This window comes from Rhinolophus sinicus, chromosome X (genome assembly GCF_036562045.2).
Source record: "Rhinolophus sinicus isolate RSC01 chromosome X, ASM3656204v1, whole genome shotgun sequence".
NCBI classification, from domain to species: Eukaryota; Metazoa; Chordata; class Mammalia; order Chiroptera; family Rhinolophidae; genus Rhinolophus; species Rhinolophus sinicus.
Genome location: NC_133768.1, coordinates 11,729,686 through 11,750,283, shown reverse-complemented (window position 1 = coordinate 11,750,283; position 20,598 = coordinate 11,729,686). Strand labels below are relative to the sequence as shown.

The 20,598-nt window shown below is 39.5% G+C and overlaps 1 protein-coding gene across 3 annotated transcripts in view; it reads left to right on the top strand.

Annotated features, from left to right (window-relative positions):
- Nucleotides 1-20,598, top strand: part of PIR (pirin) — a 108,896-nt gene that overhangs the window by 57,052 nt on the left and 31,246 nt on the right. For all 3 annotated transcript variants that reach the window (XR_002138553.2, XM_019746288.2, XM_019746287.2), the window contains exon 7: nt 12,182-12,226. Coding sequence is in view for 2 of the 3 variants with exons in the window: in XM_019746288.2 (XP_019601847.1) it covers nt 12,182-12,226 (45 nt within the window). In the remaining variant the exon portion in view is untranslated. The remainder of the gene's footprint in view (nt 1-12,181; nt 12,227-20,598) is intronic.

Sequence of the window (20,598 nt, the reverse complement as noted above, 5' to 3'; positions counted from 1 at the left end):
CTCTCTCTCTCTCTCTCTCTCTCTCTCTGACACACACACACACACACGCATATTCATTCATGCTTACCTTGTATTAGGTGACAAATCCAAAGGTTGAGGCTTCTCTGTCCAGTACCAAACAGTTAATTCAGATATTATAAAGTACTTATTATTTATAGACTTGATAGTTCTGACTGCCTGTGATCAGATATAATAGCTGGTAAAATTATGCCGTGTAAATTTTATTATTCGGTCATTCAAGTCAAGGTCACCCTTTGTCTTTTTTCCCTAAAAACCACCTTTCCAGGTCAAATTCCATTATAAAATCCAAGGACTGTCTAAATTAATTATATTTCTGTGCTTTGCTGCATCAATATTCCTTGAAATGTGTTGGCCCCTGGCTGGGTCCTGGACATGTTTTGTTTGTTGTATTTTGATTGTTTTCTTATGGTAAATAGACTTGACGTGACTGTCTGGGTTATGTTTGGCTTTTGGCATAAGCTTTGCAGTCTCACTAATTTAATGTTGACTGCATTGTATCATTACCAAATGAATGGGATAGAAACAGGCATTTATTGCACCATGCCATCTCTGATGCCAGGAAAATGCATATTTCCCAAGGGACATCCAGTTAAAGGACACTGGTAACATTTCTCATGAATCAGGCTAGGTTTTATCTGAATTCCTGCCTGCAAATAGTATTGGAATCAATTTTTACCATCTTTTTTATTTCCTCTGGGTAAGGCATGTTTCTGTGGAGTTGTGCTAATCTTGCAGAAAACAGATGTTTCATGCAGTGATGATTTGGAAGGCAGTTAGTATCAGGAATAGCGCTGCACGGTGCTTCACTTACAAAGAATCCAATTTGTCAAGTCTCTGACAGTACTAGATTCTTTTCACATTGGCCACACGTTTTTCATGTTATTTCTTGGCTAAAATAAGAGTAAGTAGTTGTTTTCTTTTCTTCTTCCTTTTTTCCTTCCTTCCTTTCTTCCTTTCTTCCTTCCTTTCTTTGTTTCCTTTCTTTCTTTCTTTTTTGCAGTGACTTGTACCATTTCTTGCAGAACAATCTGATTTTCCTTCCTGTAAACTGATATACAGGTAACACTGTTTGTTATCATTCATTGAGAAAGACATAAACTTTTATTTCTAGGAAAATATCAATCATTTCCAAGAAACATGCCTTCTGGTCCTCATGTTCCCTTTGTCTTCTGATTGACTACATCAAAATTTGGCCCTGAACAGCCACTGTTTTCCCCATCTTCCTTCACAGCACCTCTGTTACTAGGTATTTAAAAGCATGATCTGAAATGTTAAAAATGGAGGATTGTTATGTTATGGAAAAACTTAATTATGTAAACCTTTTTTGCATCCCCCAACTTTTAACTGTAAAGTATATGTACATGAATCAACAAAGTTTCTTTAGAAATAATATAGCCTACCCCTCTGTGGTTAGTAGAATAATGGCTATGCCTAATCCCTGTGTCATGCAGGGTCTCAGCTCCCGCTCCCCACATAAGAACGCAGGACAAGGTGAGGCCAAAAAGGAACACCCACGGAGCCATAGATAGGGAAGTCACACCACTATAGTCTCGCTGGCGGCTGGTTGGAGACACAGGAAGCAGGAGCCACATGATCCGCAACCCGCTGTCCACTTGTCTCTGCCAACCAACCTCATTTGCTAACTGCAATCGCAATACACACCCTGCCATGCCACGCCATGCCACCCCACCCCTTGCTAGCGTAGCCACGGCAGTTATATCAGTGGCTAGTGGCTAATGGCTAACCGGTAACAGCCAATGGCCAACTAGTCACAGTTGATGGCCATCTACTACCTGAGCCAGCACCTTTCTATGTGAGGCCGAGAGCCTGGAAACTGCTCTCTGGAGCTCTGTCCCCACACCCTGGAACATGCAAATATGTAAAGGGAAGTTACAGATGCGACAAAATGAAGGATCTTGAGATGGGGAGATTAGCCTGCATAATCCAGCTGGGCCCAATGTAATCATAAGGATCTGTATAAATGAAAGGGAGAGAGAGAGCGAGAGCGAGAGCGAGAGCGAGAGCGAGAGCGAGAGAGAGAGAGAGAGAGAGAGAGAGAGAGAGAGAACATTAAAAGCAGAGGTCAGAATGATACAATTGCTGGGTTTTAAATGGAAGGAGCCACAAGCTAAGGAATAGGGGTAGACTCTAGACCAGGGGTGTCCAAACTTTTTTCAACAGTTTTCACCAAGAGCCACATGCGGTAAAATACACAAACAGCCGGGCCACTCACTCGAGGTGAAGTACGTATTGACTTACCTGGTTTATTTAAGTAAAATAAATATATTTTTGGAATTTGCTGTGGGCCAATTAACAATGGATTGCGGGCCGCAGTTTGGACACCCCTGCTCTAGAAGCTGGAAAAGGCAAGGAAACAAATTCTTCCCTAAAGCCTCCAGAAGGAATGGTGCCCTGCTGACACCTTGATTTTAGACCTTGGAGACCCATTTTTGGACATCTGACCTCCAGAACTGTAAGATAATAAAATTTTGTTGTTTTAAGCCACCAAGTGTGTGGCAATTTGTTAGAGCAGCAATAGGAAACTAATGTACTCTCTTGAATATTAATATACATATTTTTGCTTCCATGTTTGCCTTCAAGGGGAAAGAAGAAAGGAGCCACACCAATTGTATGTTAACAAAGCTTGGGGTGGGGGGAGGAAATAAATGCTTCAAAACACTCTTTAGAAAGTAGATTTTAATGCCATACATACAGTAGCTACTCAGTAAATCACATTAGGACAGGTTGACACAGATCTTTTTTTTTTTTTTTTTTTTTTTAAAGATTTTATTGGGGGAGGGGAACAGGACTTTACTGGGGAACAGTGTGTACTTCCAGGATTTTTTTCCAAGTCAAGTTGTTGTCCTTTCAGTCTTAGTTGTGGAGGGTGCCATTCAGCTTCAAGTTGTTGTCCTTTCAGTCTTAGTTGTGGAGGGCGCAGCTCAGCTCCAGGTCCAGTTGCCGTTACTAGTTGCAGGGAGTGCCGCCCACTATCCCTTGAGGGAGTCGAACCAGTAATCTTGTGGTTGAGAGCCCGCGTTCCAACCAACTGAGCCATGCGGAAACTCAGCGGCAGCTCAGCTCAAGGTGTCGTGTTCAATCTTAGTTGCAGGGGGCGCAGTCCACCATCCCTTGCGGGACTCGAGGAGTTGAACCAGCAACCTTGTGGTTGAGAGCCCACTGGCCCATGTGGGAATTGAACCGGCAGCCTTCGGAGTTAGGCGCATGAAGCTCCAACCACCTGAGCCACTGGGCCGGCCCCGAAAGAGATCTTATTGTATCAGTTATCTATATTGCTGCTTAAAAATTACCCCAAAGCGTAGTGACTTAAAGCAACATTTGTTATCTCACAGGTTAGCTATGTCCTCTGGCTCAAGGACTCTTACAAGGCTGCAACTGAGGTGTCAGCCAGGCTTGACTGGGAAGGATGCACTTCCAAGTTCACATCCATGTGGTTGTTGGCAGCATTTGGTTTTTTGAGGGTTATTGGCTGCAGTCCTTTGTCAGTTTCTTACCACGTGGACCTCTCCATAGGGCAGCTCCCAACATGGCTGTTGGCTTCATCGAGCTGGCAAGTGAGAGAGCCAAAAAGGGTGAGCAAGATGGAAGCCAAAGTCTAATCTCAGAAGTGACAGCCCATTGCTTTTGCGTTATTCTGCTCCTTCGAACCAAGTCACTAGATGCAGCCCACACCTAGAGAGAGGGGATTACATAGGGCACGGATAGTAGGAAGCAGAAGGTATCTTACAGTCAACTCACCAAAGCTTACGATCTTAGATCAAAGTGCCACATAGTGTTCTGTAGTGTCAATGACTTAAACATGAAGAAGGATTTAAAAAAATTTTTGTATTAAATTTATTGGGGTGACATTGGTTAGTAAAATCATATAGGTTTGAGGTGTACAATTCTGTAATACATCAATTATATATCACATGGTGTATTCACCACCCAGAGTCAGTTCTCCTTCCATCACCATGTATTTGATCCCCCTTACCCTCATCTACCACCCCCCACCCCCCTTACCCTCTGGTAACCACTAAACTGTTGTCTGTGTCTATGAGTTTCTCTGTCTTGTTTGTTGCTTTCAGTTTTAGTCATTTTTTTCTCTTGTGATTTTTTTTTAAAAAAAACTGAGCCTAGAGAAATACATGGTGAGTTCTCCTCAGAGTTCCTGCCCAAATGGAGCACTTTCGTTGTCATTATCTGCTTTTTAAAGAAGAATGCCCCAAATATGAATGGTTCATGTGGAATTTTAGATTTTCAGGTGTTTTCATAGACAGAGTGAAGGCTGATTTTGTTCACTACATATAATATATGATTTAATTCATGGGTAGCTTTTGCAAAGCTGTCTACCTACCAGTAGTACATTAGAATATTCAAGCACAGTTTCCCTCAGACTCAGAATATACCCATGACGGTTATGGATGTTAATCAGTAAGTCTTCAGAGCAGGGATGAACATGAACCACTGCCTGAAATATAAAATTGTCATGTCATTTTCCTTTGGATGGGTTGTCCGTCTTTTTTATATTGATTTGTAGGATCTCTTTATATATTCTGAATACTGGTCATTGTCAGTTATTTGTGTTGCAGATATCTCCTCCCTTTTGCCTCTTTTCCACCCTTCTATATTAATATATTTTCTGCATTTTAATCTTTAAATGAGTCAATGTCTTTATTAATGGTTTGTGCTTTATGTGGCCTCTTTAACAACTTTTTTCTAACCCAAGATCATGAAAATATTCTCTCCATTACAGATGCTTTGTTGTTTTGCTTTCTTACTGATATATCTACACCTGAAATTAACTTTCATGTATGGTGAGGTACAATTGCATTTTTTAAAAATGTGACTTTGAAAAAGAGAAAAAAATGGCAAATATATATGATGGGGAATGTCATGAACATTTTCAGGAACTCACAATTCGCTGAGCCATCTTGTAGAGGTAATAATAATCAAAGTACTAACATTTATTCAGTGCCTACTGTTTGCCAGAAACTGCTCTAAGAACGTGCCCTGTATTAACACCTACAATCCTTACAACTCCATGAGTCAAAGACTTATTACCCCATTTTTTCAGATGAGGAAACTGAGATATAAAGAGGTTAAGTAACTTACTCAAGTTCAATTAACTAGTGAGTATTGGGGCTGAGATTCTAACCCGTTATGGCTCTTAACCACTAAGATCCAGACGGATTAATGGACCTTTAGTGACCAATACTCTTACTGGTAGTGCTTTGGGTATGTTGATAAATAAACCCAAGATTTTGCAAATAGGTTTAAAAATGACTATTTTCGAAAATTTTTAAATGCATAATCTCACCAGTTTGAAGATTATATTCTGTTTATCTAATGTATTATCTTTAAGAGAATTAATCATCTTTGACTCTTACGTTAAAAGTCCATATAAAGTAAGAAATTATTCTAAGAATTGAAACACATTTCAATTTTGACAAGGGTGTATTTTTTAAAATATTTTCCAGGTCCTATTTAAAAATATTTTTCTCTTAAAAACAATCAGCTGTCTAAATATGTCCTACAATAATCCTAGGGGTATTTATGACATTCTCTGCTTATTCCAGGTTTCTATTGTTTTCTGAAGCTTTATTTAACCCTTAAAGTTCTATCTGTTTCAGTTCTTAATTATCTATAAACTAGGTTTCAGTCTAAGTTCAAATGCCTAAGATAGTTTCTATTTTACAGCCCTAAATATAATTTTATTATTATAACTACATACTTAAATTATTTTCTGAAATTTTCTGAGCAATTAAAAACCAATTGTGAATACTGTATATTTGAAGAGGAGAAAAGATCCGTTCAAATAAAACCAAGAAATAGTAGTAGCATGTATTATTTTAATTAAAAAAATGATCGTATTAAATGTCTTGTTGCTAGGAAAACTTCAATGTACACTTAGTCTCTAAAGAGCAGGATAAGTTTCCAGGGATTTTTAATATGTTTTTTTTCTTGCTATTTTGTTAGCAAGAAAATAATCTGTGGAGTTTGTCCCCCAGAGGGTTAGGCTCCATTCTGGGCACTTAGAAGGCTTTATACTGAGAATTTACATTCCAAAGAGCTTACATTGCTAATACATTTCTCATTCAAAATGTTAATTTTCCTTTATTTTTTAGTTTTTCTGCTAGTCTCTAATGCAATGAATGTTTCATATTATCTGTGTGGACTAAACCATAGGGAAGATTTTCCTGTGGGTTGCAATTGTTATTGTTTAAAATATAGGATCTTTGGAGACAGCGCTGAGTGTTATATACCCATGACTTATAAACACAGGCCATAGTATGACCATTCTGGAATGTTTGAAACACATTCTGAACATTTTACTCTGGAAAGCAAATCATCTCAAGTGTATTTGTGTGGGTACCATTCTATGCAATATCATTGAGTATTTTATTATCGATATCACTCACCACATTTAGTGAAAGGTCCTGAAATAACCTGTCTCTTGCCCAGATGGCAGAGATACAAAGCTGACACCTCTCTCTTGCTGTTTATGTTGGGTTATAAGATGGGTATTAAATGCCTGTACTTGGCAAGCTTAGAGATCTTATAATGAATGAGCTGTCAGTTGCTGTGTGATCAGAAATCCCACCTTATGTCACCAATTCTAGACTGCAGGGGTCATTGGGACACAGACAGCATCCTAAGTGCCACGAGGTGCTTGAAGAGGACAGCAAAGATCTATTCTTTAGACCTTTGGGAAACAGTGACCCTACATACCTTTGCTCAGTGTTTAGCACAGTCTGCGAGGAGACTCATTAGCTTGGACTTGAGGGGGACGTGCTGGGGAGCATGGGGTCATCTCTGTGGTGATAACCCTTCTCTGGCCTGGGTCGCAGCTCATCAGAAGCATAGATAACTGCCCCTGCAACCTCTTGGCCTACATGATGTTGGAGGAAAGTTAGAAGAGAAAGAAGGGGCAGGAAAGGGAACTGACATTTGTTAAATGCCTACTAAGTGCAGGCATTGTGCAGATATGGTGAGAAACATATAACACACATGTCTGTACATATATATATATATGTATGTATATATGTATATGCAGATATACAATGACAGTTGATCATCACAACAGCCCTGTGTTGTACATATTATTTCCTTATTTTACAAACCAAAACAGGCTCATAGATGTTAAGATTCTGGTCATAGATCTCTCTAGGGATCATTTGCTGTTTTTCAAACCTGCCCTTTCTGCTTGTGATTGCCTGTTTGTCTTTGTTGCTGTTTTATAGTTACTTAGTTGGTTTGTTTTCCACAGCACCAAAGGGTTTTAAGTGGGGCTTCTAGAAAGGTCACATTTTCTGTGTGTAGAAAATGGATTGGAGGCAACCAGTTAGGGGACATTGCTCTCACCTATATGATTTTATCTGTAAAAGAAAAAGATATGAAATAAATATGGCAACACATATGTTCATTATTTTGTCCTTTGTGCTCTTCTGAATTAAAATTAAAGTCTTGAAATTAAAACAAACAAAAAAACAACTCTAAAGTTGAGAGGGAAAGGAACTTAAAAATTTGGTCTAATGATGAGGAAACATTAGACAAACCCAAACTGAGAGACATTCTACAAAATAAACGGTCTGTCCTTTTAATGAAAGAGAAAGACTGAGGAACAGTTTCAGATGTAAGGAGATTAGACGTGACAACTAAATGCAGCAGGAACTCAGATTGCATCCTGGCTTAGAAAGTTTTGCTTCTTTTTGCCGCAAAAGGCACTACTGAGACAACTGGCACAATTTGAATATGTATACGTAGATAATAGTACTGTATAGTGGTCATAATTTTTTCACTGATATTGTAGCAATTTCACAATTTTTATAACTCCACTACGATCATGTAGGAAAATATTTGCTTTTAGCAAATACATACTAAAAATTATTTCAAGATAAAGGGGTATGAGGTCTGTATGTTTTCTCTCACATATTTCTAGAAGGAAGAATGTTAAAGCATCTGTGATAACATGTTAGCTTTTGGAGTATCTGGGTGAATGATGTATGGTCATTCTCTGTACTATTTTTGTAACTTTTCTGTATGTCTGAAATTATTTCAAAATAAAAATTAGAAAATAATTTGGTGGAACGATGAATGAGAGGAGAGGACCAGGTGGGTCTGCCTCCTGTCCCAGGAGGCCAGGCATGAAGTAGGTCCATGGTGAGAGAGCGGCCTGCCCATGCTGAACGCAGCGGGTGGGGAGGCTCTTAGGAACCAGCGCTGCTTTGGGATCTGGCAACCCGCAGGACCCAGACTTCTGGGAGAGTTTCATTCTCTCATTGGCTCCCTTCCCCTCTCTTCTTCCCTCCCCAGAGCTAACCTTTGTCAGGGATTTCGTGTGACGGCAGGCCATGTTTTTGTACTTTCTCCACACATGCATATGTATATAAGGAGTAGTTGTAAAGTTCATTAAAATAATGAACTGTAAGACTGAGAGGCTGGAGGAAAATGAGCTGGATTAAGGCAAAGAATTTAGGCCAGCTAAAGCTCTCACTAGGGACATTTGCAAGACTTGGGAACCTCCCTGGAAATGAGAGCAGATGCCACAGAAAATGATTTACATATTTAAAAGAAAAGTTTTACATTTTTTCTGTTTGACTAAGGGAGTTCTGACTTAAATGTGTTGCTGATTAAACCATCCTACAGGACCAGAGGTGAAATGTGACTTCCATCCCAACTCATTTTCTTTGTTACCAGGGAAGGGAAGGGCTTCCCAGCTGCAAAGGGGCTGTAACTTAGAGGGGGCATTTGTAGAAGACAGGAAACTGTAGGGCCTGTGACCTCTGACAGCACAATAAAAATGTGAGGATGCTATCAACTCCTGGTACAGGACAAGAGGTGGGGGAAGATAGAAAACTGAGGACTTGAAAATCTCACAAGAGAGCTCTTTGCTGATGCAATTCTGCTCTTAGCAGAGAAGGAATTCTAAGAAAATGTAGTGGTTCTTAAACGTATAGTAAACATTCACACAGTTTGGCTCTTGTTTTGCCGTAGCTTTAAGAAACAATGCTTGATGGAAATGAAACGAGGTTTAATAGAAGCAAGTGCAAATGGACAACCAGTTAAGAAGAATTAAAAAAGGAAATTGCCCTCTCTGTTCCTACGCCAGAGTTTAGTTCCTCTAAACTCTGTGCCTTCCAACCAGTAACATGAATTGTGTTATTACTAATGAAGATGGATTCTATATCCTAATAGAAGACTTTTTCACGGAGCAAAATTAGGTGAATGTGTTGAATTAATTGACTTGACCATTCCTTTAAGCCAATGTTTGGTCCTTCTGGATTATGTAAGAAGACAAAAAGGGAAAGAAAACAGACCGAGGCAATTAAGTGTGGACTAGTTTTCTGCTTGGAGGGTGAGGAGGAATGAAGCAAAGGGAGTAGAGGAGAAATGGGATTAGAATAATCCAAATAATCCTGAATAAAAACCCAGTTGAGCAATTGAGAACTTTGAGGTTCTGTCAAACTCAGAAACCATTGATTTTTTTATTAGTTTCAGGTGTACAAAACAATGTAATAGACATTTATCATTTATATCCCTCACACAGTGATAACCCCCCTCCCCCAACCTGCTACCCCTCTGACATCGCACACAGCCATTACATTTCCACTATCTCTATTCCTAATGCTGTACTCTGCTTCTTGTAAATGTATGTGTATGTGTGTGTGTATATATATATATATATATATATATATATATATATATATATTTATATATATAAACTTGTTGTTGACATTCATTATTGTTCAGCTTCAGCTTCAGGTGTACAGTGCAGTGATCAGGCATCTACATCATCCCTGAGGTGGTCTCCCTAATGAGACAAGTGCCCATCGGATACACTACAAAAGCTTTACAACATTATTGATTATATTCCCCAAACTGACTTTCGTACCCCGTGGTCATCTTTTGGTTACTGATTGTACTTTCTAATCCCCTCACCTTCCCCCTTGTCCCCACTCCCCCTCCCACCTAGCAACCCTCAGTTTTTCTTCTATGTTTCTGAGACTGTTTCTGATTAGTTCGTTCATCTATTCTTTTCTTGAGATTCTACATATAAGTGAGATCATAAGTATTTGTCTTTCTCTGTCTGACTTATTTCACTTAGCATAATGTTCTCTAGATCCATCCATATCATTGCAAATGGTAAAATTTCATCCTTCTTTATGGCTGCGTAATACTCCATTGTATAAGTGTACCACAGTTTCTTAATCCAGTCATCCACCGATGGGCATTTTGGTTGATAAACTATTAATTTTTTAATATCTTGTATAAATTACGACACGTACTTACAATGGAATGCTTTGCAGTCTTTCCCAAAGGAAGAGCTATTTCTCTGTTATAACATGGAAAGGTATCCAAAACAGAATACTGAGTTTGCTCTAGTTTTTAAGCAAACAGTATATAGTGCATAAAACAAAGAAACTGAAAGCACAAGTACCCCATTGCTAACAATATGTCAGGGTAAGTATGAAGATTTCCAAAAGATGTTCTGTTTAGATGACGCTACATACTCTCAGTCTTAAAATATTTTCAAATTAAAAAAAATAATGTGTATTACTTTTTTATAATGAGAAAAAAATAGAGATATTTGAAATACAGATATTTGCACTTTGAAAAAGAAATTTAAACAATTTCCAATGGCAAAAATTTTTAAAAAGCAGCTAAGAAAGGGGTTTTGTTGCAACTTTGTTGTAAATCAGGCTCAATAGGACTAAGGAAACTTAGCATCCATTAGAAAGCAAACAGAAGTGCTGTAGTAGAGTCAGCCCATCTGGATAAGACACGTGCAACTAGGCTGTGAATTGTTAGCGTGTTTTCAGCATCTACGTGACCCTCCCTCCCCAAAGTTGCACAACTTGAAAACCTAGCTGTGCCTTATTCATCTTCCTGTTTCCACCCCCAGTGAGTGGTAAATGTTTACTAGGTGATGGTAGACTGAGCTCAGAAGACCGATCGAGTGCGTCAGTAAGGGAGCAGAAGTGTGAGTAAGCTATGAGCAAATAGTGTTACTTCCAGCAGCCTTAAAACTTATTCTAGTAAAAATCTCAGTAAACACTGGAACAGGAGGATGAAAAAATATTCTTTGGCGTCCACCCAAATGTCTTTCTTTTGCTATCCTTTGGATTTTCTTAACCAGACTGAATTTATGTTAAGTTTTATCCACTATACCTTTTCTTTTGTGCCTCTATTGCACATTTCAACCCACCTGCCATCATATCCACTTCCCCCAAGTATATTATGTCCTTCATGATCCTTCCATCCCTGCTTTTGTTTTGTTCACTGTGTCACCACGTTGACTTGCACACAGACTCCAGTCTGCCTGCCCTTCTACCTTGCACTCTGCCCTGCATTTGTTTCCCAGGTCTCCTTCTCCCTTGAAGGCACATGGAGTGATGTCCTAATTCAATTTTGAGCTTGCCATTTCTAAATTCATGTCTCTCGGTAGTGCCACAGCATCTCTTTTGGGCCATGGGTACATTGCATAAATGTCCATGAAAATCCAATGCTGGTGCTCAGAGAGCCACTGGCAGGTGGTTCATGGTTCTGGGCTCTTGGCCCCATGAGTCACTGTAGGAATCTGGTGAATGCTGTGTACCCTCTTCACAGAAAAGTGTCCACACTTGAAAAATTGTGTGCACATTTCCAGGGATTGCATCAGCCATCCGAAGCCCATTTGTGCCCCAAAGATTATGCATCCCTGGATCTGATGCTCTGTTGTAGGATAGATAAAAAGGAATGAGTTCACTGGAAATGAAAATGCAACTAAGTAAAGAAAAGCATATTTCTAGCATTCTGCTCCTGGAGAGAAAGAAGCACAATGAATAAGATAAGCCAGACTGGTGTGTTGCAGTTATTAGCATGATGTTAAAACTGGAAGTTTGTTAATACAGCTGCTGGCATATAGATATGGAGCCAAGTGAATTGTACACCATCTACTTGGGAGGCTATAAAACATTTGGGGCCAAGTCACTTAAGGGTATATGTATGTGCGCATGTGCACATGTGAGAGTGGGTGTGTGTGTTTTAAACAGTTCACAGATCTTAATTTTTTAAGTATGTAGCTAAAAGAAAATAAATGATATAAATACATTGTTATATCTTTGTTCCTTTTGGCATTATGGACACTAACCTTTTGATGTCGCTTGTCCTTTTTCAGGGTGGACAAGCTTCATTTATACCATATCTGGAAATGTGTATATTGGTAAGTGATGACTATGTTGCTTTGGGTTCAAGTGCAATATAATTTGAACTGCTGAAGGAGAGGAAAGGTAAGATGAACCCTTTCATGTCATTGAATAGTACATCTCCTGTCCGTCCAGCACCAGCCTCCTCTATATCCCAGGACATCCTGGTACACTCAGGGTAGGGCACCTCTCAGCTCCCAGGATGTTCAGAGAGGGAGGAGAGTATGAATACCAGTCATGACAGCAGCCATTTTACTGTGGTCTGTGTGCAAATGTAAGGTCCAAGCACCATTGTATGGGTTGACACCTCGCTATGATGGTAAAGGGATAGAACTCTAACAGGCTCCAAGGGGAGCAGGAAGGAGGTTTTCTCTTATTCTAGCCTTGAATATGTGTCTCTTGTTGAGTCTAGTCTAGATGGGATATTCGAAACTCAAGTAATTCTCATTTTATAGATGAAGAAAGTAAAGTCTAAAGAAAGTTATTTAACTTGACAGGGTTAAGTTAGGCCCAGGAGCAGAACCAAGGGCTTCTCAATCCCAGTCCCCTTGACACACGCCATATTCTTTGTATGATGACAATTCCGGGTCCATTTAGCTTGTCATCTAAGCTTCTCAGAGCCCACAGACCAACTTCCAACCGCCAGTAGTGTCTGTGTCTCTTGGCCTGAGATTTTCTCTGAAACCTGGGAACCTGCTCTGCCCTAGTCAGTGCTGGGGAATTATCATTCCCCGAAGCTCCCTCACCCCTCTGGTGGGATACCTCTGAGGCCTGTGTGTGAGGCCTTTTCCTAGAGTTTCCCCTTGGGATTATGTTTAAGCCACCCACAGTGGGTGTGTGCTTGATAACACACCCTTCCTCATCTGCCTTCCCTTTCCTAACTTTCCCTGTTCCTGGACTGGTGTTTCCTGGGTTCGCCTCCCATGTAAACTCCTTGCGCTCAAATACACATCTCAGGCTGTGCTGGGGAAACCTAAAGAAAGAGAAGCAGCCTCCTTTCCCTCCTTACCTCCCCCTCATGGATAGTGACCAGTGGTGTGGATGAGGGGGGCAGGGCAGAGCCTCTGACTGCTCCAAGGTGCAGGCCAAAATCCCATTGCTGAGACCCTGTGGGGTTGAGTGCTTTCCATCCACCTCCTGCAGGCTAGCCAATTCAGTAATGAATTTCTTTGGTCCCTAACATGGCTAGCTCCATGGGCAATACACTCCTAGCCCCAGACAGCTGGCTTAGTAATAACCTCTGCTTAGGCCTTGAAGGCCACACCCAGAGCCATTTAAACCATTCATTATATTCTCCAAAATGGGGTGTTCAACTGCCTAAAATTATTTTTTCCTGGAAAATGCTGGTAATACAAATTCATGTATTTTGATTTTATACAGTAGGAATAGGCTTAGTTCCTCTTTCACTGAATAGTATTTATTTTAGCATTTGAGAAAATGAAAAAAAATGTAGTGTATCACAAATCCATGTGCACACACATCAAACTATATTAACCGTCTGGAAGAGACAAAGCATCATTTGTTTTTATGCTCTTTTGAAAACTTTGAGTATCATGCAGTTCTTTATAAAAATGACGGGTCCAAACCATTTTTATGGAGGTAGCATTCCTGACTTATGATTTCAAGAGAAACAAAATAATCTACACAAATGGAAAACAATAAAGAGAGGACATGATTTTTAAAAATAAATCCACCGAAAGATGCTGGCTGCCCCTCCATAGTTTGGCTTTTTTTTTTTTTTAATTAAAATTTATTGGGGTGACAATTGTTAGTAAAATTACATAGATTTCAGGTGTACAATTCTGTATTACTTCATCTATAAATCCCATTGTGTGTTCACCACCCAGAGTCAGTTCTCCTTCCATCAACATATATTTGATCCCCCTTACCCTCATCTACCACCCCCTCCTCCCTTACCCTCTGATCACCACTAAACGATTATCTGTGTCTATGAGTTTTTATTTCTTCATTTGTTTGTCTTGTTCTTTTGTTGTTTTTGATTCGTATACCACATATCAGTGAAATCCTATGGTTCTCTGTTTTTTCTGTCTGACTTATTTCACTTAGCATTATAATCTCAAGATCCATCCATGTTGTCACAAATGGTCCTATTTCATCTTTTCTTACCGCCGACTAGTATTCCATTGTGTATGTATACCACAACTTCTTTATCCATTCATCTATGGAGAGACACTTTGGTTGTTTCCATGTCTTGGCCACCGTAAACAAAGCTGCAATGAACATTGGAGCACATGTGTCTTTACGGATAAATGTTTTCAGATTTTTTGGAGAGGGATTGCTGGGTTGTATCGTTCTTCTATGCTTAATTTTTTGAGGAACCTCCACACTGCCTTCCATAGTGGCTGCACCAGTCTGCATTCCCACCGACACTGTTTGAGGGTTCCTTTTTCTCCACAGCCTCTCCAACACTTGTTACTATTTGTCTTGTTGATGATAGCCATTCTGACTGGGGTGAGGTGATATCTCATTGTGGTTTTTATTTGCATTTCTCTGATGATTAGTGATGTTGAGTATTTTTTCATATGTCTATTGGCCATTTGTGTGTCCTCTTTGGAGAAATGTCTATTCAAGGAGCACATGATTCTTAAGGTGGTAAGGATACCACAAATGTTTGTGTAGAATGAGAAAAAGCAGGAGCAGCAAATTTTCTGTAAAGGGCCAAATATCAAGTATTTTCATCACTGGAGGCCATCCAGTTTCAGTTGCAATGACTTATTCCTGCTGCCTTTGTAGCACAAAAGCAACCACAGGTAATACAGAAACAATTGGTTCCAATAAAACTTTATTTATGGCCACTGAAATATGAATTTCACATATTTTTCATGTGTCATGAACTACTACTCTTGATTTTTTCTCAACCATTTAAAAATGTAAAAACCTTTCTTAGCTGGTTGTTGCTACAAAAGCTCACATTCGCTTTTGGGTTAAATGGCATTATAAGGATGAAAGAGAGAAAAATTTACAAATAATCTTCAAAACCTGTTTTAATCTGTAGTTACAGCCTTGTTTCCTGACAGACCTTTAGTCCAAGAATTTAACAAGTGAAAAGCTCAACGATTCGAGAGGTAAGATGACTTACACATCTACTTGTTTTTCTGGAGGTGAGGCAGATTTTCCTGAGTCATCTGTATATACTGGCCTGGTCTTGTGACCATGGGCCTCAAGTCCAAAACATCTGGCAGGAAATGGGGTCACAGTCTGTAGCCTTGGAGCAAACTTGTATCTGCCCAGGGTAAACTGGACCTTGGAGAGAATCCAGCTCCCAAAACTGGGCTCTTGGGACTCTGCTTAACCAATGAGTGACTGGCCAGATGACCTCATTTGAATTTTATCTCCTTCCGTTCCTCCTACTCACCTGCTAATAGAAATGCTAGTGAGAAAAACAAAAGAGCAAGAACAAATCACCAGAGAAAAAGAAATGACAAACAGAAATAGCGATTGAATATATATTGACTTATAAATTCTATAGAGAAAATCCAGAAAATGCTTTCTGACTTTACTGGCTCAATTTTATCTTGCTTATAAAACCAGGATGGTACCTGCCAGTCACAGATGGTAAGAGCTGATAAGCAAGTAATTATTTTTTTCTGTTTAAGTAGATATTGGAAATACATATAGTCAGACATTTTCAAGTTCAAGGTGACAACCTGAAGAAGAGAAGGAGTTAGCAGAAATAAAATGAGTAGACTTAACACTTTTTTATTTTAAAAAGTATTTCTTTGAGGTATTTTCTGCTTTTCTGGGATCTTCTTAATTTTTTATACGTTAGTTTATTCCAAGCCTTCTAAGCTGACTGTTGAATAGTAGCTTTAAAAATTGTGCGGGAGAGAGAATCGTCTTTGACACAGTCTTATACTGAAGCAACAAGTGCTTTGACCAGCCCTCAGCTGAAATCTGTGTAGTGTATGATTTTTAAAAATCCAAAGAAAATAAAAACTTCACGCCCAGAAAAACCAATAGATCCCAAGGATACTAGCACTGAACCCCTTCCTTGTAGCTGAGATGAAAGTGACATGACTCATTAACACAGAGATCAAAAGGATAGAAGATACTTTATCCTGTATTCCTGAAGCTTGGGACAGTTTATCAGCTTGGATGCCAGTCCCTGGTAGGACCACTATCAAGTATACTGTTGGGGCTTACAAAATATATTTAGAAATCTAAAAATATTTGTGTGTGGTTATTGAACTAACAGCTAACTGGCTTATCTGGGTAGTAAAATGTTTCCAATTTATTTAAATAAGTAATTATTCATGCTTAGTTTGTACTCAATTCTTTGCTTCTGGTTCTGGGGAGTATTAAGAAGTTTGGCATGGCCCCTGGAACTCAATAAAAATGAGGACATACACGAGAAGCCCTCCAAATTGACCTCCACTTACTCAGAACGAACTGCTTCATGCCATGGTGAATACCTTGAGCGAGGTGCCTGAGCACCCAGGATATCAGCTCCCCCCAACACCACCTGCCCATTGCTACTCCCTTCAGCCAAGTCTCAAGTGAACTCGGCCGCTGTGATTGCTCTCAAATCTGTTTATGTCAGTTGTACCAATAATGGCAATTCTGTAATTAAACTATATGTTAATTAATGAAATAGTGTGAAGAGGGTTAGTATTTCTAGAACAAATAAGTCAAATGCTTTGCAAACATGAATTGCTAACGAAAAGTCTTGAATGAATAAGGGAGAGATGACAGTAAAAGATTGGGGGAAACTGTAATAATCTAGAAGGATTTCAGTGGCTCATTATGTGCATGCTTTATCAGGAAAGGCAGTGCTTCAATCCAATCAGCGGACCTTCCTTGGCTATATTTCTAAAAATTGACAAATGAAGGCACAGTTTCACTATAATTTATTTATGTATTTATCTTTAAAAAAAAAAAAAAAATATATATATATATATATATATATATATATATATATATATATATATATATATGTGTGTGTGTGTGTGTTTTTAAAAGATCTTATTGGGGAAGGGGAACGGGATTTTATTGGGGAACTGTGTATTTCCAGGACTTTGCTGGGGAACAGTGTGTTTTTCCCATGGCCCATCAGCTCCAAGTCAAGTTGTTGTCCTTTCAATCTTATCTGTGGAGGGCACAGTCCAGCTCCAAGTCCAGTCGCCATTGTTCAATCTTAGTTGCAGGGGGCGCAGCCCATCATCCCCCACGGGAGTCGAACAGACAACCCTGTGGTTGAGAGCGCGCACTCCAACCAACTGAGCCATCTGGCCGCCCGGGAGCTCAGTGGCAGCTCATTGTCTCCACTCCAGCTGCACAGGGCACAGCTCGCTGGCCCATGTGAGAATCAACCCGGCAGCCCTGCTACCCAGAGCTCACACTCTAACCAACTGAGCCCCCCGTTTGCCCCGGTTTCACTATAATTTAAAATGAAATGTTTAAGGCAGTTTGTCTTTTTCAGTTAATGATGTTGATTGCGTCAGATAAGAATGCTGCCACTGTACGTATAAAATTGATGATATCAAAACCTATGATGAAGTATTGGAGTGTGTGGAATAGAGAATACGCGGGACAGCAGTTCTTATAAAGAGAAGGAAAAGAAAAAGGAAATTTGGCATATGGGGGAAATTTGCACAGCAATTAATCGCACACTGAAGATGCAGCACTAACTTTAAAATATGTTCTAAAGTATTTTGCCCTTTTATAACTGTTTAGGCAAATGAAAATATTTGCAATTCAATTGTTTTCAGTTAAATTTTCCTTAACTGCACTATTAGATTCAACATTCTTGGCAAAGCTTCTCAGTGGAAACTATTTAGTATCTGATTTGGCTCTACTTATATTTGAAAGTAATCAGAAACAATAAGATATATTTTCTTGAGACTTATTTTAGGTTCAGAAGATAACCAGATGGGTGAAATAGCATGGAAATGACATGAAGATAGTGTCAGTTTCTTTGCTTTCTGTGATCCTGTTTAAAAAACATGTCATAAAATAATACAGAAAGTGAGGTACACTTAGAATGATTACCTGGGAAGCTGACTCGAGTATCTGTAAGAAAGGCCTGCTTTAGCGTGCACCATTTCAGATGGCCTCTTCAGAATCAAGACTGTGATCCGTCTCCCAGATCAGCGAGCAGAATTGGTAAAAATTGTGTTCCACGTAAAGTTAGAATGAAAGCTCTGAGGAAAACATGAACTCTTTGTTTCTAAATTAAGATTTCCTCACAGGCCAATGAACACTATAGTCAAGCAAGCCCCTGGTGGGAGGTGCAGAGAGATCCCAATTTAGCGTTATTTTTGAGAGCTGTCTCTTGCCGGCTCGCTCCATTAAAACATAATGAAGGGGCTTTATAAACTGTTTGGGTCTATGTATCATGAATCATCCTGCATGATGAAATTAGGGGCCAGGAGTAGACCATGTGGATAATGGGTGTTACCTATGAATTAGTTGTCAATAAAGACATGGTTTGTTGTTCCCAGGGAATCTGAGTAAAGCATGCTTAATAAAATGCTGCTCCATATCACACTTAAAAATATTACCCGACTTTAAATGAGATTATTCTTCAACTCCCAGAACTCTCTTTTATTGCCAAATTCTTGCATGAGTGTAAAATCAACAGAAGTCTATCATTTGCTTCCATGGCATTTGTTGACCTAAATCTGAGATGGAGAAGACACCTTTACTGGTGTGCTGACTCTTGCCAGCTCAGAGGGGCTGGTTATGCACCTCTTCCCTGACCTCACAATGGTTGGCAGCTTGAAATTGGCAACAGGGGGAGCATTTACACCAAGGAAAGTGACACACACTACAAATCAGCTTTATTCTCCCCCTTGTCCCTGAAAGTGAGTTTTAAACATTAACTAGCACACCACTGCCTCTGGGACAGACGTTCTTAATCTTTTTTGTGCCATGGACCCTTTTGACATTTGCCAAGGCCCTACCTCTGAACGATGTTTTTTTGTTTGTTTGTTTTTTAACTCAATGAAGTCATTAAAATGCTAAAAGAACAAGTTTATGATATTGTTATATGTGAGCTTCTCTAATGACATTCGAAATAACATGATCCAGCAGCAGGTCATCTCTGAATTCTAAGTAGTGATTAACATAAACTGTATTTTGAGATATCTGGAACAACACTGTCCTGTGATATGCAAATATCTGTGGTTTCTACTGGGGACAAAGTCATTGGTCCAGCTAATGCTACTGTGGTTTGTTGGCTACATTCATAGCTGAAGGAAAGGCCACATTTCAGTTAGGTATCAGTGAAAATAAGGATGGAATTTATCTCCCGTTCATGTCTGTGATTGCTCTGAATTCTATTCACGGACCCCTTGGGAGCACATTGACTCCAGGTTAAGAACTCCTGCTCTATTAGAATCCTACCTCAAGAGGACATTTGAAACCTATATAATTTTACTAACCGTTGTCACCTCAAGAAATTCAATTAAAAAAATAAAAGACAAATGAATCCTATTTCATGTTTGTGAGCATCAAACTGAACCCTGTTGCTTCATATCCAAAGAGGTGGGAAGGACGTTTTCTCTAGAAAAGACAGCTATATTTTCAAGCAATATTCACAAAATTCACAAATTATGTTTCTGTTCATATAATAACTCCTCAAGCTATTGTCTCAATAAGCACTTCTTATTGATTATTATTGCTGTGCCAGTGTATCCCCCTAGACATCTTTATAGACTTCTCGCCCTGCTTAGGATCTTGTCCTTTTGCATGGCTGTTCTGTCCCACTTCAGCTTCTCCGTTTTCTAGCCTCCTCTTGCAGAACCGCTGTTGTAATCTTCAGGCGACGACATTAATCTGCTTCTGGTGAGAATCATGTTAGACCCCTCTCACTCCCACTGTTGCCAAATCCTTTAGATTCTTTCTCAACTCTACCTCTTAAATCCATCCTTATCTTTCTGTGTCTACTCTTCCCGTTCAGACTGTAATTCATTTTAACTTAGACTCTTAGGATAAACTCCTAGTAGGTCATCCTAACTTCAGTTTTGCCCCCTCCAATGTATTCTGTGCTCTTCTCCCAGAGTTATTTCTACAAGACACAGATCTGACCATTTCACACCCATACCCTCTCCTCAAAGGCCCTCCATTTTATATGGATAAGCATGGCCCTCAAGTTTCTCCTTGATCTGAAACCACTCTACTTTTCCATTCTTCCCAGAAGAATGTTCTAGCAATGGCAGAAGGTTCAGCATTCCTCCAGAGATGTCCTGCATGATCCCAGCGCCTTACCTTTCCACAGTCTGTCTTCTTTTCTAGAATGCCCTTCATCCTTCTTGTAGGTCTTACTAATCCTTCAAAGTTCTGTTTGTCTTAACTCCTTCACAACAAATTCCTAGGGTCCCTACTCCTGAATTAGCCCCTATAGTCCCTGTTCTCTCATTGAACTTTG